This window comes from Nipponia nippon, unplaced genomic scaffold (assembly GCF_047370975.1).
Source record: "Nipponia nippon isolate SJK-2023a ecotype South Korea unplaced genomic scaffold, ASM4737097v1 scaffold_16, whole genome shotgun sequence".
NCBI classification, from domain to species: Eukaryota; Metazoa; Chordata; class Aves; order Pelecaniformes; family Threskiornithidae; genus Nipponia; species Nipponia nippon.
In genome coordinates, this window is record NW_028262332.1 from 2,026,163 (window position 1) to 2,048,331 (window position 22,169).

The 22,169-nt window shown below is 49.7% G+C and overlaps 1 protein-coding gene across 7 annotated transcripts in view; it reads left to right on the forward strand.

Moving 5' to 3' along the window:
- The window catches only part of NSMF (NMDA receptor synaptonuclear signaling and neuronal migration factor), a 52,887-nt gene that overhangs the window by 23,036 nt on the left and 7,682 nt on the right, over positions 1-22,169 (forward strand). For 3 of the 7 annotated variants that reach the window (XM_087753100.1, XM_087753105.1, XM_087753104.1), the window contains 11 exons: positions 3,198-3,273; positions 6,043-6,111; positions 10,369-10,421; positions 12,501-12,590; positions 14,257-14,378; positions 16,037-16,120; positions 17,065-17,098; positions 18,580-18,650; positions 19,791-19,870; positions 21,518-21,620; positions 22,018-22,093. In XM_087753100.1, the coding sequence (XP_087609226.1) occupies positions 3,198-3,273; positions 6,043-6,111; positions 10,369-10,421; positions 12,501-12,590; positions 14,257-14,378; positions 16,037-16,120; positions 17,065-17,098; positions 18,580-18,650; positions 19,791-19,870; positions 21,518-21,620; positions 22,018-22,093 (858 nt within the window). The remainder of the gene's footprint in view (positions 1-3,197; positions 3,274-6,042; positions 6,112-10,368; positions 10,422-12,500; positions 12,591-14,256; positions 14,379-16,036; positions 16,121-17,064; positions 17,099-18,579; positions 18,651-19,790; positions 19,871-21,517; positions 21,621-22,017; positions 22,094-22,169) is intronic. The other 4 variants (XM_087753101.1, XM_087753106.1, XM_087753102.1 and 1 more) reach the window with 3 other exon arrangements.

Consider the following 22,169-nt stretch of genomic DNA (forward strand, 5'->3'; position numbering starts at 1 on the left):
ATATGGAAACCTTTTATGGTTTTATGATCAAATGTGTTTTACCTGTTAAAAGATGGCTCTGCATATGATGACACTGCCAGAAAGTTTGTGGGAGGATAGGGGGAAAAAAAAGCCATTTCAGGAAGGGAGATCACATGCCCAGGGGCTTGGTCTTCGGGAGATCAGGGTGCTGAGTTGAATCGGTCGCAGCCTCATGATACGTACTGAATTAAGAAAGCGAAGATTTCCTGTTCTAGTGGTGATGGATTTATGTTGAAAGCTTTCCTGACCAAATCAAAATTGTACTATGCGCTGTGGGACTGAAGCAGGTTACTTGACCCAGAACCAAAGGAAGGCTCCAGATCACTAATGGAAGAGTTGGACTCCTTAGAGCTGGAGCTAAACGCCTCTGCTGGAAAACGTGTCCTAACAAATGCTATAGAGAGATGCCATGTTCTGTTTCTGGGCCTTGGGATTTACGACGCATGTGTTCAACTAGGCAGCAATTTTTGTTAGGGCCAGTTATCAATGTGAAATGGAGATTTGCCTTTCTGAAAATATCTTGGAATACTTACTTAAATGGGAAGAGAGTTGAGAGCGCTGATCCTGCAGATGCCTCCATGAGTATTTCATGTTTCGTACAAGCAGATCCAGCTGCCCTCGGTGCTTGTCTCGAGCTTCTGAGTGCTTGCGCACACGTGTGGCTGCACAGGCGGCGCTGTGCCTCTGAGACCAAATCCCATCGTGGCACTGGCATCACGGAATGAAAGTTTTCTCAGCTTGGTCTCGTTTGCGCTCTCTATCCAAGCATCGTTACTCAGAGGAAAACCGAGAACTGAATGGCACAACTGTCGCAGGTTGCAAGAAGTATTTCTTGGAGTGTCCTTCATGCATGGCTAGCAGAGAGGACAGAGCAGAGATGAACGGAGGCGAGAGAGACAGACTGATTTCCCCAGAGGTTCACTTCACAGTGCTGCTTTCTCTGTTTGAATTTACATGGCATGTTATTGCAGCAAACCAACACTTATGGCAGTTAGGCCAGATTGGCATAATTTAATATGGATTTTTATGCTGAGTTTATGATGCCTATCACCGTTCCAGAGAAGCACAAGCTGTCATCTCCTGTGCTGCTCCCAGCATCTTATACAAACACATCCACTCATGGACAGAGGAGCTGAGATTTTCATGCAGCCTGGCAAGTGGCTGGAGATGCTGAACGTGGTGGTGGTGTTCCTCCGGTCTTACCCAGGCCCATGGTTCCTTGACTATTTCATCACTGTTGACGGTAACAAGAAAGGAGAACAAGATGCTCTGCCTGGCCAAAACTGAGCGTGCTACCTGCTCCTGGAAGCAAAAGAGCCATACTCATAATCTGAATTTTAATTAGCTGGATGAGCTCTGGAGCTGAGCAGTGCTCCCTAGTTGCCAGCTGTGTGCTTCTCTGCTACTATTCTACCTCTGGCTGGTAAAGAGGTGCCTCTGAAGGGCCACAAATCCTTTATTCTCCATTGAGTGCTGTGTGTTGGGGTGTGATATCTTTCCTATGTTGACTCCTGTCTATCAGAAAAGGAGGGGAGGCTTCCAGTGATTGTCCAGGCAAAGCCTCATAAGGATATTAGCTGTTCATAAGCTCTGCTTTGAATCAAAGCTAGTGGCTTAAAAGCTGTAAAATACATTAAGAGATTGTCAGTCCTTTGAGATGCGTAGTCCCTGAGAAGTCTGTGCAGAATTGTTGGCTAAAAAGGAATTTGTACAACTTCTCCTCCTTCACCACTTTTGTGGGTTTGAGACTTCAAACAAGTCATTCATTTACAGTCTGAGCTGTTTTGCATTTCTTCTCTATCTGTTTTTTGGAGGAGAGCAGACATAGGAACTTCATAATAAGTATTTAGCATACTAGAATGCAGTTTTCATTTGACATACATATTTCCTTAGGGTGCCTTTATACAAGGCTTGACATAAACTGTTAGCTGAGAAGGAGTGTCTGTTACAGCTTTCTATATGATTTCTTGGAAGCTTCACTTCAAAGGAAGCCTCCCCAGTTGCTTTTAGCATTTTTTGCGTCTGTAATTGCAGCCACTTTTTGTACTTTCAGGGAACAGCAGGATCAGTCTGTAGTAGATGATGATCTGTACAAAACATTTGGTAAGATATCTGGTCTGTAGTAATTATGTCTGCAGTACGCATGCAGCATTTGATTGGGTTTTGGCCAATGAAAGTGAATAAAAAAAATACTCTTGACAATGCCAGAATATTAATGACTAAGATACTGTAGTTGCTAATGATCTTAAAACTTGAATGAGTGAAGGAAGACACACGATCAGCAACATGTGGCAAGGCATTAAGCAAGGAAGCCACAAGCTGGGAGTGAAGCAAGATGAAAAATCAGGTAGCCCCAAATCCCAGGGATCCAGTCCACCGCGATCTTGCACGTCTTGTGTCAGTGGATTTTAATGCGCTTCTGATTCCCTGCCTGACCGACTTCAGCCCGAGAGTTCTCAGCAGGAGCCACTTCTTGGTCAGGTTCCTCCTTCTGGTCACCACCATCCCACACACGTAATTAGTGACTGAATTTGCTGCCTACTTTTTGTCTTAGTGGTCATTACGTGAAAATGATGCAGTGTCCTAATGCAACGGAATTAGGAAATAATCTGCAGTTGGTTCAGGCAGGGCAGTTTACAAACGTCAGGGACCAAATAAGCAAAAAGTTTTCTGCAGACTGTATAGCTGATGTGCAGTTTGACTTCTAAAACCAGAAAAACTCATGAAGGCCAGGTCATCAGGGGCAGGTGTGTGAAGGGTTTATTGAAACTTCAATGGTAGAAAAAGAACCGGATGAACGGGACATTTCAGACTAATGATACTAAGGAAAAGGCAGAGGCTGGAAAATGCTTTTCATGAAAAATGTTTCTTTCCCCGTTTTTGTTTTTTTTTTTTTTTCTTGTTCAAATGTCTCTTCTGTAATTTCTGGATTATTCTGATCTTCCACGCTTAGGATAGAGCTTTCATTCTTCATTTAGTAGCCTGATAAACAGGCTTAGCACAAATTTGCAAAACACTCGGTGGTAGTGTGCATATATATGAGGAGGATGAGACTCTCCTGTTTAGTACAGGGCAGGATGCTGAAGAAAAGTACTGAGAGAAAGAGCTTGGCAAGTCTGGCTGTCTGACGATGTCCCTGCCCGCTGGATTCTCAGGTTTTGCTCTCTCTCTTCCAGATGATGTCCCCATACGAACCTGGTTCCCAAAAGAGAACCTCTTCAGTTTTCAAACTGCTACTACAACTATGCAAGCGTAAGTGAAACTACTGCTGTAGCTTTTATTGTGTATCTTAAAGTTCGCAGCCCACTCAAAGCTGTATCTGAGAGCCTGGAGCAATTGAGTTGTATGTTTGGCACCTCAGTCCAGGGGTGAGAGAGAGAGAGCACCTTGTTTCTCATTAATTTCTTTTTTGCACTTTCTAGTTCTCTTTCCTACTACTCCCGCTTGTTTGGTTTTACCTTCTTTAATTCCGTGGGCTACCCGGCTCTTCTCTGCTTCCCTTATTTTCTCTGTGACACTGTGCCTGGTCCCTGGCTGCCTCTGCAGAGCAAGGGTCCTGTGGGAGCACCAGCTGAGACCCTCCACCACTCGCTTCTGCTGCAGCCACTGCCCCGAGGGAACATTATTCCAGGCTTGCCATGCATCCGTCACTCCAGAAGAGTGCATCTCTCTAGGATGAGATATAGCCCTACAGCTTCTGCGCTGGTCTGGTCATTTGAAGGTGTCAGTAAAATCTCTGCAAAGTGTGAACAGATTGGAGTTAGGAACAGCCTCTCCCTCCACGCTCCATGCAGGTTTTGGTCCCCCCGGTTGCTGTGCGCTGGGAGGAGGCAGGTCTCAAAGGACTGAAGAGAATAAGGGAAGCCTCATTTCCAGGTTGTACCCAGCTTGTCGGGAAATACCGTCTTCCTGGTTTCAAGTATTTCCTACCTGGCTGGAAAACCAAGGCAAGCAATGAGGGAAATGAGATACTGTTCTGCCTTCTAAGGCCTTCTCCAGCCTCGTCACCTTTTTCCTGTGTCCTTCTTCCAATGTCTGTGTCACCTTCAGCTCTGCTGCTCTCTTTATTTCTCCTTGTCTACTCTGGTTTCCTTTTTGTAATCTGTTTCTCTGCCATTTCTTCTTTCCCGTACCTTTCCCTTCCCAAATCCCAAAAAGAGGCTGATTGTTGATGTTGGGATAGCCCGGGCTGGATCAGACCTGTAAGGACTGATGCAGGGAGGGCTGGATCCGGTGTTGGGGAGAGGGGTGGCTGCTGAGATATTGGAAGGGATCTGCATCCCCAGATAAAACGCTTATCTTCATGCCCTTCCCCACCAGCTCAGCTGGAGGTGTGACCCACCCTCCCAGCATGGGGGGGGGTGGCACTTGCCCAGTGCCAGTCTGCAGGATCTGATGCATAGTGGTGGGGTGCTAATCCCACCCCGACGGTGGGAGTGAGGAGTCTCCGTGGGCTTCTGCTCTCTCTGTATTGTCCTAGCGCTGCTTCTCTTACCTGACCTCTGTGTCCCTCAGCCTCCTCTTCAGGGATTAAGTCTGGTGGCACCCCAGCTGGTTAACACTCCTGGGCACCAGGCTGGCAGGGCCTGTGGGCAGTCGAGGGCAATTTGACGGATGCTTTGCTCCTTAGAAATGTTGGCTGGTAACCGTGAATGGTATTTTACAGTTCTGATCTGGCACACCAAATGATGCACAAAATCAGTTTCCTTTGCCTTCAGGCACATCCTTTGCTATCTGAAGTCATCTTTGCTGTGCACGAGGTTTGTTGCAGGATGGTGGCCCATGGCAGGGCTTACAAGGCTTGGAGCTGTTGGAGGCCAAAGTGAGATTGGTTTGGGGAATGGTGCCCTAAGGGAACCCTTGAGGAGCACAGCTCCCTTGGTTAACGTAGCTCTCTGGTTAACGTTTCTGGAGATTCTGTGCTGCCTCTCAAAATGGCACAGAAACATCTCCAAAAGTTCAGGGTACTTCCCTAAGCTGTTTGGAATGGCTCCTCCGGGTGCCCCTGGCCTCCTGGCCTCTGCTCTAGCGCTTTCAGCCCACCGTGCTTGCTTCCTTCATAGACCAGACAGCGTGAGCTGACTTCACAAGTCTTTGTCGCTGTGGGAGAAGGTCTCCCTGCTCCCAAAGCCCGTGATGCTGAGCTCCTGCTGTAGCCTGACAGGCCACGTTCAGCTGTCAGTTGTACGTCTGCATGTTCTCTGGGCCTACGCAGAGCTTAATTTGCATCCAAGCCACATGCCAACACTGCCCCAGAGAGGATTTAGGTTGGTCAAGTAGGAGTCTCACCACTGAGAAATGTTTAATTTAAAAAGCAATTTCCTTCCACCTAACAAGAAATATTCCTTCTGGAGTGAGAAGTCCCTCAGAACGCTGGCCGGGGCTGAGCACTAATGAACTCCTCTTCTCTTTCTTTTTCCCTGCGTCTCCTGGAATCTCTAGCATCTCGTAAGTATAATCTTCATTTTTTTTATTTCCTTGTCTGTTGGTGTCCTGGATAAACTCTCCTCTCTTCTCCTGTCCATCATATTCCCTCGTGCTTTCCCTATGCTAGGGCTGTTAGTCAGCTGGGAAGAGGTTAGATGGCTGCACCTGGTAGGCCTACATGGATCACAGCGCAACCATCCTCATCTTTGAAATGGAGACTACAGTTGCTAGCATGCTTTTGTCCCTCTTGATCCTGGTGTACAGAGGTTTTGTGTCTGCAGTCTCCTAGGTCCGTTCCTCCGTAGCAGGGATGATGGCTGCTCACCCCCATTCTTTGGGCCGTGCTCTGGCCACTCTTATGTTTGCTTTAGGAACAACAGCTTATCCAGCCACCTGCCCTAGAGAGTGAGGACCTTTGGTTTGGTGAGTCTTTTGCCTGGCCCCTGACTCGCACGCAGTCCTGCAAGGGCTGGCTGTCTTCCTTGACCAGCCTAATGTCTCTCTGTTGTCTGGTGAGAGCTTTCCTGTCTGTGTTTCGTGTCCTCTCCAGTTCAAAGCTGTGTAGTTGGTTAATGGCTGAAAATGGTTTCCCAGGGCGTTCAGGGGCTACGCAGAGAGGAAGAGACGGAAACGAGAGAATGATTCTGCAGCTGTTATACAGAGGTAGGGCCCGTTTTCTCCCATAGCCGTAACCTTGCCTGGTGTTGCATGGGCCCTTCGGGTGTCATTAGTGACGCTTGATGACGTTGAACGTGGTTGTCCCTGTCTGTGTTGCTGTTCGTAGGGACACTAGAGGTGGCTGTGTTGGAAATGTGGAGGTGAATGATGCTGCAGTGCTCAAGATAGCTGATCTCCATCTTCTTAAAGGAACACTGTCAAGCTTCTTTTAAGCTTCCAAATAGAATATAAAGGATCTGTGTCTCAGCCAGAAAAATATATATGAAAAAAATTAAAGATGCAATTTCCCCAGCCCTCTCCCAAATATTTGGAATTTGTTTGAGGTTAGCTCAATACTTGTATGTGCTGTTGCTGCATCCACAAGTGCGCCTCAGAAATCTGAGACCTAGGCAAAATTAACATCTCTAGTGAGCAGAAATCTATTTTGTTAATCTTTTTTTAAAGAACAGAAAGGAAAGAAAAGGGGATGGGGATGGATTCCTTGTCCAGGTATTACAGAAGGGTCCTGGTTTCCCTCTGCTGGCTTCACAGGGCACATCACTTAGCCACTGTTTTAATCAGAACTGTTCTGGTTTTTTAAATGTGCCAAAGCTCGTGTATTTTGGCAGCCTACTGAGAAGGGTAACACAGCATTTGTGTGATTGGTTAAAAACTGCCATGATCACTCCAGCACTATTCAAAACAAAGTGGGAGAAAAACATCAGGGTTTCTTAACTGGGAAATTGCCAGAAAGATTTTTTTTTTTTTTTCTTTTCTTTAGCATCTTAAGGGTGGTGGTTTTTCCACCAATAACGAAGAGAAATAAGAATCAAACCTAAAGATGCAGTAAATAAATAGACAGTGTATCTTTAAAAAGAAAGAGATTTCTCAGAATTTTTTAGACAGAGGCGAGTCCTTGTTAGAAAATGGCTTGTTCCCATGGCTTGCAAATGTAGGAGTAGGAGTTGTATGCCTTGGTGATGCTGTGTAGTCAGGATAGAGGACAGAGTCATGTCATCCTTGTGTTGAGTGGTCTGCATGTCCCTTCACCTCCTGCGGACACTGAAGGTCTAGGCAGGATTGTACACTGGGAGCCCATCTGCATTTATCTCGTGATAAAGAGGCGATAGGATAGCAACGATGGGCTTTGGGCTGGGCCATGCAGGCAGACCCTGGCCAGCTGTAAGGATTGCCTGACAGTGTTCAGCGCTCTTCCCCAGGGAGCGAGGAGGACCCCAGCCCCACCGTGGTTTCGGATGCTTGTTGGGCAGCGCTTCATGGCCTCAGGTGTTTCGACAGTTCAGTTGTTACTGCACAGCCCCGCAGTGCTTGGCCCTGCATGTCCGGTGCCCAGGGAGGCTGGTTTGCGTGGCACGGCACGCAATAGATGTTGCCTCGAGGGTGAGCGATGCTCGGTGGTTTGCTGAACCTTGTGACTGCTGCAAGGAGGAGCTGAGGAGGAGAACGTCAGAGGTGCTGTTGGGAGTTTTGCAGAGCGCTGATGTACATCAGTAATTCTGTCGTTGACCTCTGTTCGGGTAATGAAAAGGCTTCTCTGCAGCGTGTGAATGAACCGCTGCAGGCAGAGCTGCAGAGCGTGCGATGTGGGGCCGCTGTGTCTTGGAGACCCTTTGGCTGGGATGGATACCATGGAGGCGGCATAGGGTCATGCGGGCTGCGTGGCAAGCTGGAGCCTGTCCGGAGGAGGACTGCTCAGGAAAGGGAGTAACAAGGAGATTTTATCACTGTAACTTGAGGGATGCTTGTTGAATTTTGATGGCTGAAGAGATCTTGCTAGTGATCAAATAACATTGAGTTTTCTGGGTGCAATTGCAGGAGCCAGGCAGGAAGGCTGGGCGGGTTTACGTAGCCCCCCTGCTCACAGAGCAGATTGCGGCTCCCCCGGGGTGCTGTGCCGGTCCTTTTGTGCTCACATGCAAGCACAGAGGGGCCTGAGGACCAATACAGCTGCAAAAAGCCCTCAGAAGGATCTAGATGGCCACAGGATGCCCTGTCCCAGGCTCGCACCTCCTTTCCAAAGGGCTTTCTTTCTAGAAGAGCTGAGGCGGGGGGAAAAAAGGCCTTCATCCCATTCTCCAAGCATTTAGTGTGATGGCTGACCTCGAGCAGCTGGATTCTCCCTGGTGCTGCTCTCAGCAGCATTTAGGAGATGTGTCTAGACAGCTGCCCTCAACCTGTGCTCACAGGAGAGACCGAGCTCTCTAGGCAGCTGGGAGTATCACTCTTCTGTGGCAAAGACTGCTTTACCTCCCTTCCCCCAGGGTCTGAAGAAGCTCCTCTGTGGAGAGGACAACTCTTTAACAGAAAAATGGATTTTACTCCAAAGTGCCGAAAGCCCAAAGGATGTAACCGTGGCCTTGGCAATTACCATTGGTGCTCAGCGTCTGGTGTGATCTTGGTCTCACAATGGACCATAAAGGTTTTCATTCTGATGAGTTACAACGTGTGTCTAAGACCTTTCTGTGTAAAGAATGACCCTGGTTCCCTTAAAATATTGTATTTATTTGGATTTGAATCGAATGCGCAGTAAGACAGCCCACATTATCGTCATCAAACGCCCCAGAAGGCTTTGTGCATAGGGCCGGTCCCGCACGTGTTAGCGAGGCAAATTATTTTAGTTACTTGTCGAAGGGGGGGCAGTTGTCTGATTCACAGCAGTGAATCTTCACGGACCCAAGTAGAGCTAAAATAAAGCTTTGTAAAAGAACATTAATAGCCCAAGCACAGATGGAAATTTGTCATGGAATAATGTTGCTCCCAGCTTCACTACCCAGCTGCTAGTTTTCCTTCTTGAGTTGCTGAATTTGGATCCTGATGACAACGTGAGATCCAAGGCCAAAGTGGGGGACAGTGCAGAAGGTGGCGTGGGTTAAGTGCTCTCCCTCCCACGCGGGCTGTGTTGGGGTTGGTGTCTCTGTATCGCAGTAGGCGTCTCTGACTTGCTCTGAACAACTTGATGTTGGTGCTGGAAGTGTCTTCTAGTCCAATTAGGTTGCTAAAGCATCTGCATGGTTGTAACATGTCCTTACTCATCCCACTAACTTGTGTGTGAGCCAGATGACTTGTCATTTTACCTCTTTCGCCAGAAGTGGTCTCTGTTGCTTGATGTCTGCAGTGTATGTTGGTGGGGCAGGAGGGAATCTAGGAAGGCTCCCCCTCTCCGTGCAGGCTGCTGGGCTCACTGACATCCGTGGGGGCCATGGGGGCTGCAGGGCAGGGTGAAGTCACCCTAGGTAGAGTTTACAGAGGAGTGAGACTTTTCTTGCTAGTCCACCTGCTGCTTCTTCCCTGTGTCTCTTCTGGTGTCCTGTTTGGTTCCTGTCCTGTTTGGTTCCTGTCTAGGTGAGTGATGAGAAACTAAGGGAAACAGGTCCCTTGCACTCGGAGGGGCTGGACGAAGAGTCCCTTTGCCATGGTCTCTCAGGAGTGGCCAGGACGGTCTGTTTTATGCAGACCTGACTATGGGGTATAACTGCTCCCCAAAGCTTACCCTCTGGTGGGCTTTCCTCCGGAGCTGTGTGCTCTGCAGCCCCGCTGCACTCTGCCTGTGAGTCCTGGGCAGGAACGCAGGTGGTTAGGCAGGTAGCATGAGCAGGAGAGCAGGCCCACGAGGACAGTCAGCCTTGCTGAACAGCGCTATCCGAGAAGGAAGAAGCGGCTTCAGTCTTTCCCAGGTCTTTGCCCTGGAGAGCAGTATGGGCTGCATGGTTGCTAACAGCACAGGTGGGATTTTAGCAGCTGCCGTGACTGTGTTTGGGAAGGAGCACAGCCATGAGCTGTGTGCACGCTGCCTAGCAGGGCAGAGCTTGGGCACCCCGCTTCCCCGCTGAAGCATGTGTGGAAGAAAGGAGAGAGGGGAGCAGTTACTGCTGCTTACCAGGAGAAGAGGGAGCATTGCCAGCATGGGCAGTGGCAGCCTTCAGCAAAGTTACAGCACAGGTGCCTGAGTCGTAGGAAAGCGAAAGCAGACCATGAGAAGGGGACTGCTGTGTAGGACCCCGCTTGCCCTGTACCACCAGCCCAGGGAGTTCAGAAGAAACAGCCACACTTGACGAACATAACTGTCCCCAGCACTGAGTAAGTGCAGGCTGGGAACCTGGTCTCCAGCTTTTGAAGGCTCAGAAGGAAATATGCTGTCTTCCCAATTTTATTTTTTTTTCCTCCCATTTTTTTCAGTTCTGCTGGGCCCAGGTATGGCTTCTTATTGCCTTTCTCAGAGGTTTTGTTTGGCCTTTCTTTCAGGAATTTTCGGAAGCACCTCCGCATGGTGGGGAGCCGAAGGGTTAAAGCACAAAGTAAGTGAGCACCTGTAAGGTGTGTCTGTAAGGAGCTGGGGTTTGTGCTGGTGGGACACGGGGAGCCCTACGTTGTGCACAGATGCAGGTAGAAAGGACCTAGCATTGGGCCGGAAAAAGGATTTGACCTACTCATGCCATTTTACCCTACAAAAAAGAAGGCCAGGTTGTTGCAAGTCTCCAGGACACGCGGATGTCTGCAAGCAGCCTGTAAGCTATTTCTGAGGACCCTCTGCCTTGGCCATGGGAGATCTCTGTGGCCTCGGTGCAAGGAGTGGAAGGAGAGCTGCAGCATCCTTGTCCCAAGTGCCTGTGGTTTTTGGTGATCACCAGTGTAGACGCTTGTGAGCAGAACCAGAGCTGAGAGTTCAGCAGAGCTGCTGAGGGCTGCCTGGCCTCTTACCGAAGCTGCGGACCAGCTGTGGCTCCTGGGGACAGTCGGCGCTTCATGTGCCGCGCGGACTGGCGGCTTTCTCTTTTCTCCTCTTCTGTCCCACCGCCATCTCCGCAGCAGGACCTGGTGGAAAGTTGTCCAGTGGGAGCTGAGAGGACGGTGGAAGGGAGAAAGAAGAGGAACAGGGAAGAGATTGGAGCAAGGGGGAAATAAAGGAGTGTTTTGCCTCACTGGGGAAGAAGTCACCTCTTAGGCCTGGGAAACGGCAGTTCCCTTTCCCTGAGGAAGGCAACACTCCTCCGTAACTTGGTTGGGGCAACTCCTTTATCGCAGTGAAATGGGCTGAGAATGGTGTAACCAGCTCCCGAGAGATGAGGATTGCTCCAGAAGCGGAAACAGCTTGTTCTTCCCACCCCCTGGCCAGGCATCACGTACAGACTGCCTACAGCAAAGCATTGCTGAGTTTAATTTGCATTCTTTCCTCTCCTTTCTCATATGCTGTGGGAAGTGAACAGCAAAACAGCATTGCCCTTTCAAGTGTCTTTATTGGCATCTGAGTTAGCACTGCCTGAAATGAACAGGGCTCACCTCCCCCTAGAGCTGTCTGGAAGTTCAGGCATGCCTCTCTGCCTTGGTAACTCTCGGGTCATGTTTTCAAAGCTTTCTTCGTGTTCACAATAGCTAAACGCCTGGTTTTAAATGAAAGCTGAGGATGGAGATCACCTGAAGAACTTCCTGTGTGATTTGTCTCCTCGGACACCCACACTTGGACACGCTGCAGCAGAGGACAGGTTGCTTCTCAGCTCTTGTAATGCCGATCTGCAGTGAATTCCTGTGCCGCTGACATGAGATGCTGTTACTAGATACACTGCAGCAAACTTGCTTTGTCTGCTACCAGAAATAGGTATTAGTGGCTATAAGTGGCTGTTAATCTAGGCGTAATGGCGCTCTCGTGGGCTTGCCAAGTTAGACATTGTGGTTGGCAGCTCCCAGGAATTTGCCTGCAGTGCAGCCAGCTGGGCCAAGCTCCCTGGATTCCGCTTGGGAAATGCCAGTACAAACAATATAATGCCCCTTGGAGAAAAAAAAAAAAAAAAAAGCGGGGGTGTGTGCTCACAAGAGTGCAGGCAAGCAAAAACTGAAGGATTTCTTCTTTTGGAACAAAATGTAGAAAGCATGAGCTTTCCAGAGGCCCCCCTCTGTTTGGTCCAGCTGTGCCTGGGATGTCACTAGGACATGAAGAGAGTGCCTGCCCAAAACAGATGTGAGGGGAGAACTGACTGGAGAACTACTGCCTTCTTCTGGTCGTGTGTGTCATTAGCTGCTGAGTACATCTTCCCATGAGGCCTTTGAGTCAGAGCATTTACAATGGGACACTGGATTAGCTTTGATTAAATTGAGGTTTGAGCAGTGTGCATTTAAGGAGAGACCATCAAGTGTCCTCCTTTTTCTGTGTTACCCCCATAATGGTCCTGCTCAGAAAGTGGGCACTTTGTCTTCTGCTGTCTAGAAGATAGACCCTTGTTTGCTGTGTGGAAAGGACTCACATTTGGCAAGTGGAAGAACAAGCACGGGGGAGTCCGTGATGTGTAGCTTTGGTGGAAATCTACTGGATGTTTTGTTTTGCTGGCAGCAACAGAAGTGGCTTTGGAGTCTGTTAATGTCGTGCTTTGGTTTTATCCTAGCATTTGCCGAACGGCGTGAGAGGAGCTTCAGCAGGTCCTGGAGTGACCCGACTCCCATCAAAGCTGATTCCTTCCATGACTCTCGAGAAAGTGAGTTCTGAGTCCTTTGAGCTTCCTCCTGTGGCCAAACCCTCCAGCTGAGGTGCTGACTGGAGTCCCACTGGAGTAACTCCTCTGTCCCCTTTTGTCCCATCTGTGATCCTTTTAGTTTCATGAGACCTGAGCAAATACCACTCCCGGTATAGGCACCTGTTCATCTGTGTGTACCGATATTTATTTGTAGAGCACAACGCATCTAAGCTCATGTTATTGTGCAGTTGCCAAAGGATACTCAGTGGTACCGCTCTCTTACAGCCCTCTGTTCCTATCATCCCTTATTCGCTTGGGACCAAAACAACCTCCGTGGAAGCACACCGGTCCAAGGCTACATTCACCACAGCGGGGCTAACCTGCCTGGCTTCCCGTGCAAGAGCCCCTTCTGAGCCCTTCCTAGGCTAGAATAGCTCAAGAGCACAGCTGCAGCGCTCCATGAGATGTAGCTTTGATTTCCTGGCCATGCTGGCTGCACAGATGATAGCTTGGGGCAATCTGATCTTCGTTTGGGCTGCCAGGAATTCCTCTGGGAATCCCCAGTAATGCTGTGATGTTCTGCTTGTGGGGACTGAGATGCTGTTGTGTTAATTTACAGGAGGAAATGTCAGCATCTTCCCACTGTCTTTTTATAAAGGGAACGACTGTTTTACCCAGATTTTATTGAAATCCTGTAGGCAAGGGACTTGGTGGATATGAGTTTGCCCATGTTGAAATGGGTTGTATTGTAAATGAATTTCAGTAATGAAATGAACTCGCCTACCAGGTAAGTATGAGATCCAGCCCTCCTAGCTGTAGAAGACACCCTACCAGCTTGTAGGGGGAGATGTATGAAAGACCAGGTTCAAAACATGACCCGATTGTTCCTTTGCAGTCTGATTCCTCCCTGCTCCCTCAGCTAACTCAGAGGCGAATGGAAAAGACATGGTTCAGACAGGCTCCAGGCACTGCCCAGTGACACTCGGACATCCCAAAAGGCACAAATAGAGGCATCTCGGTTCTCTCTCCTCAGTCCCTGGCTTCAGGGAACCATCTCTATTTTTAACCTTTAATGGTCAATTATATTCCTTCCAGATATTTTTTTCCCCAGGAGGCATTGAAGGCCAACAGGTAAGGTCAATTTGGAGAGCAAATTCAAGTATACTGTTGCAATACTACTGTGTTTGCTACGGCTGTCCTCATGCTCTGGGACTTCTCTGCCAGGATCAGTTTGACCAACAAGGCAGAGTTTCTTTATAATCACTCAGAAGATGTATTCAGAGCAGTAATTATTACAAGGAGACCAGCTTTGAAGTCTTTGGACTTTTGCTCATCAGCTTGGCAATGTTAAAGTGTAGAGAGTCTGTGTGCGTTCTGTCTCCTTCTCCATTTCTGACATGACAGGGTGACTGTTGTGAATTAGCATTTGAAAGCTAAACCTGGTGACGGTGAGAGTGATGAAGTTCCGTGATATGTGGTATCGGGCTCTGTGTGTGCACTCTTCATTCGTTAAGTGTTTGTCTGTTCAGAGACGCCAGCCCCAAAGTGCGGTGTCTTGTCACTCTGTGGAAGAAAGGAGGGCGCAAGTCTCATGGCTTGTGGTACCTCTTGCGAGGTTGCTGCCAGACAGGATCGAGTGGGGCAGGCAAACTGTTCTGCCCTTGTAACGCACACTGTGTTCTGGCAGGCCATGATCTTCAGGATTCCTGCGGCACTTTGGATGGTGACTTTGACTTGAACTGGGAAGCAGAAAAGGAACTTGAAGCCATGGCATGTGACGGAGAAGACTTTATTCCACCAAAAATAATGGTGAGTGTTTCCAACTCAGCTACCTGTATCTGCTCGGGCTCTGTCTGTCCTTTCAGAGCTGCTAAGCTTAGGGTCTTCCTGGGAAGAGGCAAGTCTTTTCTATAGGCAACTCTTCAGGTGCGTATGAGGGTCACTCAGAGATCAGCCAAGACATGACATGGTATTCAGCATCTGTTATTGCCAGGGATAATGTGTTGGAAGAAAACTAGAAGTGGAAGGACCTGTAGTCCAACCCCAAATCAGAGCAGGACTGTCACCAACACTGAATCGAGTTAGCCTGAGTCTCGATTACCCTGGCAATAGAGACCTGAGTCCCCGGTCCCAGCAGTCCCTCCCTCCTGTTATTATTTGCCTGATTTGCTTTGGAGCTGTATGTCATCCCTTGAGATGCTTTCTGCTCTTTTATCATTCCTTGATGCTAGGCTTCCCCCTGGGCTCCCCCCTGCTCTGCCCTGCGGGGTTTGGAAGACAGGACCAGGTTCTGACGCATCCCTTCTTTGGCCACATGCAGAAATACTCGGACAAAATGGGGTCTCAAGCTTCCAGCTTGTTCTGAGGGCAGCACTGCCAGTCCAGCACAGCAGTACTGTGTTTGAATGGGTCCTGCTAAGACTTGGGAAGAGTGAAGGACATGGAGGCAGTCTGCTTTTACATGTGTTCCCGGGCTGTCTGTGCAGACTCAGCGCTAAAGCACCCTCAGGGCAAAGTGACCAGGTGAGACCCCAGCCCTAGGAACCCAACACTTGGGTTTGTTCAGCCCTTGACACCTCCAGTGTGTCTCTGCAGGTGGTGTACATGATGATTGTCCATCCCTGGACTCTGTATATTGTGCCTCTTCAGAAACTTTACATTAACTCCCGTGTGGCCAAAGCAGTGATTTGTTGCCTGCCCGGAGGTAGGGCTTTGGAGCCAGCCCAAGCTGGAACCCAGGCTGCGCTGACCAGCCCACCGGCACTGCTGCCTGCTCCACTCCCACAGGGACAAACAGAGGTGCCTGAAATTACAGCACAGTCGAATTGCCCGTGTTCTCATAGCCCTTTGGCTTGTGCTGATGGCAGGCCCATCCTCTCAGGCTGTCGTGCTGATGGAGCCAGCTGAAGCTTCAGCCGGGGTTGCCAGGCACCCTGCATCTCCCTGACACCCTACGGCTCTGTGCCTACCTGTGCCTGATGCCATTTCATCCCTTGGCTGGTTCCTGTTCAGGCACGCAGCCGTCCCACCGCCAGCCAGCTACGCCTGCCAGTTTGAACAATCCTCTACGGCCAGAAGCACAGAGCCTTACACAGAGGAAGGCTGTACGGAAGTGGTCTTTACTGGGATACAGCCATTCGTGGGGACGCATAAGCTGCTTCATCCTCTGTGCACACAGGTCTCCCCTTTACAGACTGTCATCTCGGAGTCAGTCCTGCCTTGTGGGCAGAGCTGCGTGCTCGTTTGTTGGGGGTCGAGGAGGCTGTGACACATGGGGGTACTGGGCAGGCCTGGGGGTGCTCTGTAGTGGACCAAAGGCTTGGAGGACCTTCCACAGGGATGCAGACAGGGTGGATTAGCTGCTAGTTTGGGTACCACCTGAGAGTAACTATCATGGCTTTTGTGCTTCTGTCCAGACTCTGCTGGCTTCTCCTCATGCTGTCGCACTTCTTTTTTTCCCCTTCCAGCTCATTTCTTCCAAGGTGCCCAAAGCAGAGTATGTCCCGACAATTATCCGCAGGGACGATCCCTCTATCATCCCCATTCTCTACGTGAGTATATCACTTCTGCTATGTCTGGATGTGTGGGAGCAGGCTTCATACAGAGAATTTTTTTTTTTTTTTGTCCCTATCCCTGGTTCCTGTTATGGTGATTCTGAAACAATGATGTGATTTGGAAAAGCTGTCAGGAAAGGGCTGGGGGTGTGCTGAACCCAGATTTGGGGTCTGGGGTAGCTTTCTGGGGACTCGGGTCTAAGCGGAAGAGTAAGGTGGAGTAAAAATTGCACATATGGGCTGCCAGACTACGCAGGCACAGCCAGGCAGTGAACCTCATCCCCTTGTGTACAGTGGCGCATCCCGGTCAGTCATGAATTTAACCTTGATTTTTCACTAGGAGTCCTGCCTGCGCAGGTGTCTGAAACACCAGCAGGGAGGCATGGGTCTCTTTTTCCTAAACACTTTTTATTCACTTAATTTGAAAGGGAAGGGTTGGACTGACAGCCCAGAAAACTCAGTCTCCGTGTGCAGCGGGCAAAGGTTCAGCTTCTTTCTTCCTTTGAGAGTTGTACGGTTGTCCTGATGACCCTGCTATGCCAGAGGCAGATGTGTCGGGAGTGTGGCTGTTTGTTGGCCAGCTTGGACGTGTGTAAAGCCAGAGGCTGGCTACAAAACATGGGCCAAGAGGCAAATAAGCATTGCTGATGCTGACTACATCTGATGGGGATGTGCTTTGGACTTGTCTGCAGGATTCATCTTCAAGCCTTTGGATGGACTTGGTCTTCATGGACCATTCAGCCATCAGCTTCTTTGCTGAGACGTGTTTTAGGGTGGTAATCACTGTGATGTGATAGAAGCCATCAGCTGGTATAATTGTGCTCTTAGAGCACATGTTTGCCTGGGAATGGGATTGTGTGCAATATTAGAGACTATAATAATGTCATGGGAGCTGGTGTAGTGACAGTGAACCTTGATATGTCTTCTCTCTTGGTTTCCAGGACCATGAACATGCCACCTTTGATGACATCCTAGGTATGTGAGTGTTATCTCCTTTTCTTAACTCCTGCCTGTTGCAAATGTAACTGATCAATATGTTACACTCACTCCACTGCCCTGTGCCTCAGCTGCCACTCATGAAGGTGTTTTTATCACCCCAGCGACACCCGACAGTCAGTCGCTGCTGTTGGATGTCCTGCAGTAATAAAACTTCACTTCTGTAGCCCATTTTCTATGCCAAGCTCCCAGTTTGTGAAAGGGAAGCTGAAACACAGGGCAGCAAAGATGCCTTCTCATTGTACCCTGGTAGGCGAGTAGGAGCATTAACAGAGGGTCAGGACAGCTGGGTACGGTGCTGCGATCGCTACAGAGCGATGGCCGGTGCTGCACCGTACCTTCTCTGCCCGGTGATGTGCTGCGGTTTCCTGCTTTCCACAGCATGAAAGCAAATGGTTTGCTTTGCCATCGGTGGGAATGTAGGTGCTGAGCACCTCTCACAGCTCAGCCTCCTGCCTTCAGGACTAAAGTGAGAAGAAATAACATTGATTTTTAACTTAGAATCACAGAATGCTTTGGGATGGAAGGGACCTTTAAAGGCCATCCAGTCCATCCCCCCTGCAATGGGCAGGGACAGCTTCAACCAGATCAGGTTGCTCAGAGCCCCATCCAGCCTGGCCTTGAATGTTTCCAAGGATGGGGCATCTACCACCTCTCCGGGCAACCCCTTCCAGTGTTTCACCACCCTCATTGTGAAAATTTTTTTTTCTTGTGTTCAGTCTAAATCTCCCCTCCTTTAGTTTAAAACCATCACCCCTTGTCCTGTCGCAGCAGGCCTTGCTGAAAAGCCTATCCCCATCTTTCTTGTAGGCCCCCTTTAAGTGTTGGAAGGCTGCAGTAAGGTCTTCCCGCAGCCTTCTCTGCTCCAGGCTGAGCGATCCCAGCTCTCTCAGCCTTTCCTCACAGGAGAGGTGTTCCAGCCCTCTGGTCATTTTTGTGGCCTCCTCTGGCCCCGCTCCAACAGCTCCATGTCCTTCCTGTGCTGAGGGCCCCCGAGCTGGACGCAGGGCTCCAGGGGGGTCTCCCCAGAGCAGAGCAGAGGGGCAGAATCCTCTCCCTCGCCCCGCTGCCCACGCTGCTTTTGCTGCAGCCCAGGAGACACTTGGCTTTCTGGGCTGCAGGTGCACATTGCTGGCTCATGGCCAGCTTTTCATCCCCCAGTACCCCCAACTCCTTCTCCTCAGGGCTGCTCTCCATCCCTTCATCCCCCAGCCTGTACTGATACCAGGGGTTGCCCTGACCCAGGTGCAGGACCCTGCACTTGGCCTTGTTGAACCCCATGAGGTTCACACGGGCCCACTTCCCAAGCTTGTCCAGGTCCCTCTGGATGGCATCCTGTCCCTCAGGCGGGTCAGCTGCACCGCTCAGCTTGGTGTCATCTGCAAACTTGCTGAGGGTGCACTCGATCCTGATGTTGAACTTCCTCCATGGTTCATCTTTTCCAACATGTTTTTTAACAGAGGAAATAGAGAAGAAGCTTAACATTTATCGGAAAGGCTGCAAAATCTGGAAGATGCTGATATTTTGCCAGGTATGTGGAAGTTTTTAAGCGCTTGGGTGGTTTGTTACAAATTTGTCTTTTTGTACAGGGAAAATTACATAGAGGAACCAATACTCCGAAGTCAGGTTCTGTTAAAGCAACTGCATGTGTACGGCTTTCACTTCTCATTTCCCCAGACAACGAGCAGTCTCGAGTTGCTGCGACAGCAGGAAACAAAATCTGATTTAGTGTGGCCAACTCCAGAGCTGGGCTGCTTCTCAGCTGCTTTCAAGGAAACCCAGGCAAACCAGCATTAGCGCAGACCTCAAAAGGAGGATTTCAGAGAAAGGAACAAGCATTTGCAATGTGATGGTTATAGTTTCATACAGCTTCAGTATGACAGTGACAGCGGTGGGTGTTGTGGACCGGAGCGGCAGACGGCACAGCTCGGAGCTGGAGACCAGCGTATGCGGGAGAGGGGACAGGCTTGCCGAGCTGTGGGTGGGACAGGTTTAGGCCCTGCTGCATCTGGGGCTTGCCGGGGATTTCCTTCCCAAGTCTCTTGTTCCTCGGGGTGGTCAGCTTTGGACTTTCCTGGCAGCTGTGCAAGGAACCTTGAAATGAGAAGTTAGGAAGGTAACCGAACTTGAACTCCTTCCCACAGGCCTAATGCTGCAAAATAGCAGGGTTTGCAGCTCACTGACCTGGAGATTGCAGCTCTTCCTGATGCCGTGCTCAATCTCTTTATGCCTGCTGCTGCCGAAGTCCAGTTCTCCTACAGTGACATCTTGCCTGCTTATCCCTGCTTTGCTCAGCTTCTTGTCTGCCTACCACGGCAAGTCCCCTAGCATCCCCAAATGAAAGGGACTTTCTTGTCTTCCCTATTACTCTCCAGCCACCACAACGAAGATTTTTGTCTATTATTGTGCTTTTCTAGAGTGAGGTGGGCATATAACAGTAAAAACCGGATAATCCAACCCCCCCAACGTGCGCCCCATACGTGAATATTTCCTGAGCAAGAGCCTGCAGTGTCTGCTGTGGAGCTTGTAGCAGCCGTGCCAGCCTGGCGTGTCTGCTCTGCTCCCTTGTGGCACCTCTGGGTATGGCTGTGCAGGACAAGAAACATATCCAGGGTTTGTTTCTTCAGGGCCTGTGCAAAGTGGTTTGCATTTGTCTCTCTCTCTCTTGCAGGGAGGTCCCGGTCACTTATACTTGTTAAAGAACAAAGTTGCCACTTTCGCCAAAGTGGAGAAGGAGGAAGATATGATCCTGTGAGTGGTTGTGTTAAGTTCTGGACTCGTGTAGCATTTTTCTGCTTGGTTTGCTCAACATTTGTAGCATGTGGCCTAGAAGGAGAGGTGGAGGGAGCTGGGGTGGCTTGGTCAGGGGAAGAGGAGGCTGAGGGGGGACCTCACAGCAGCTTACAGCTCCTTCAGGGGGAGCTGCGAAGATGACGGAGCCAAGCTTGTCCCTGGGGTGGTGCAGCCCTGGGGCAGGTCACCAGAAGATTTATGGTTTTATCTGCTGTTTAGTGTCTGTCTGGACTAGAGACTATCAAAAGAGGAAAAAATGATGTTTCCTCTCCTAACAAAGGCTTTGCTGACCAGAAACCAGAACATGCACCTCGTGCCTCTGCTGCTCAGAAGTGGCTGAGGTAGCATTTCTAAGCAGGCGACCAGTGGCAGAAATCCAAACCGTTCCCCCCACAGCTGTCTCCGGTAACTGCCCTCCTGATTGCAGGGGGCAATGGAATTTGTCTCTGCAAAGCCTGCTCAAAGTCCAGCACATTGCCGAGGAGGGTTTTCACAAACATGCCAGCCCGTCAGCCGAGGTTGCTGAGGCAATTTTGCTTCTCCTTGCAGAGACTTAAGCTTTGCCTGTTTTGCTGCCTGCTCGCTTGTGCTGGCTTAAACTTACTTGGCTAACAGCGCATCGTTGTGGGGGAGAGGATGTACACCAACCCGTTCCTACACAACTTTTTGTTGGCATGAGAACTGAGCATTAAAACCAACATCTGTTCAGCACGCTCATGCTCTGGCACAAACACCGTCAATGAAATTCTTAGGCACATGTGCACATACACACTTCTGAACGCCTCCCAGGCATAGATGGTCTGAAGTTGGTAACTCAGGAACCTTCAGAAATCCGTGAACGCACAGCTGAAAACTTGGATGCTTGGAAGGGAATGTCTCCATCCAACCTGTACGTGCCTGGGAGGGAGTCCTGAGAAAAGCTTACACTGCAGCCTGATCACAGACCCCCCAGAGGAACTGCTGGGCTTTACAGCCCTCCAGAAGTCCGCTCTATCCCACTGCACGGGGGTGGTTGTATTTCATGCCCCTTAGGCACAGCCTGCCTGGTCAGTAGTCACAAAATGTAAAGCAGGTCTGAGTGGCGAGCAGCACCAAGCGCTGGCTAACATGGAACAGCCTGGTTTGGCATTGTCTCTGTAGCAATGTAGAAGAACAACCTCTCCAAGGTTCTCTGCTGATTTCATGCCCTGGAAATGAACCAGCGCACTGAGAACACTCATATTTAGAAAGGGCAATTGTGGATAGAAATGGGAGAGAGGAAGTTGGAGGGAACTGCTACAAAAAGAGGATGCTTAGTAAAACTGTCAGTCTAAAAGCACTCCTGGTGGACTTTGCTCCCTTCTCTTCATCTTGGAGCTTCCTTGGCTCGATGGGCCGCTTTTCCTTCTCTGCCACATGACCTGGACCTGCTCCTCGGGCCCTTTCTCTGCCCCTGCTCTTCCTTGTCTGAGAACCAATGGCTCTTCCTGAGCAGTTGCTCCTCGGGTGACAAGCCTCAGGCCCTTCTGAGCAGTGTGTGCACACACACCCTTGTGATTACCCATGCATATGAAGAGAGAGATTTTTTTTTAAATTTTGTATTCTGTTTTTTCCTGTTTCTTCCAGCTTCTGGAAGAGGTTGAGCCGGCTGATGAGTAAAGTCAATCCTGAACCAAATATCATTCACATCATGGGCTGCTACGTTCTTGGAAACCCCAATGGGGAGAAGGTAAGAGTTTCCTGGGTTGCCTCTCTGGGAATGTCTGCTGCGTAGCACCAAGCCCAGGGAGGCAGTAGTTACACTGTGAAGTCTAAACCTTCTGCTGCTGTGTGAAACATGCTGCCATGCTGTCCCGCGAGAGGCTGTGAATGGGCGAAGCACCCTATGGGTTGTGCCTTCCCCAGGGGGCAGGGGAGGAGCGATAAGTGAGTGCAGGAAGGGACGGACACGGAAGCCTTTGGGGGGAACAGTCATTCAAAGCACTTTATTTCCTGATGAGCTAGGTGTTGTAAAGGACATGTAGTGGGAGGTTTGTTAGAGGCAGGGAACAAGGATGGGCAATTCTGGGTGCCCTGGAGTTCATCTTTGTTTTCAGCTGCTAACTCTCGATATGTTTTCCTTTCAGCTATTTCAGAATCTGAAAAACTTAATGAATCCTTATAGGGTTGCCTTTGAGTCTCCACTTGAACTATCAGCTCAAGGTAATCTATTCTCTGTACAAAGACACATGTCGTCTTGATCAGCCTGGCTCCTTCAGTGGGCATCTTCATGAAAAAG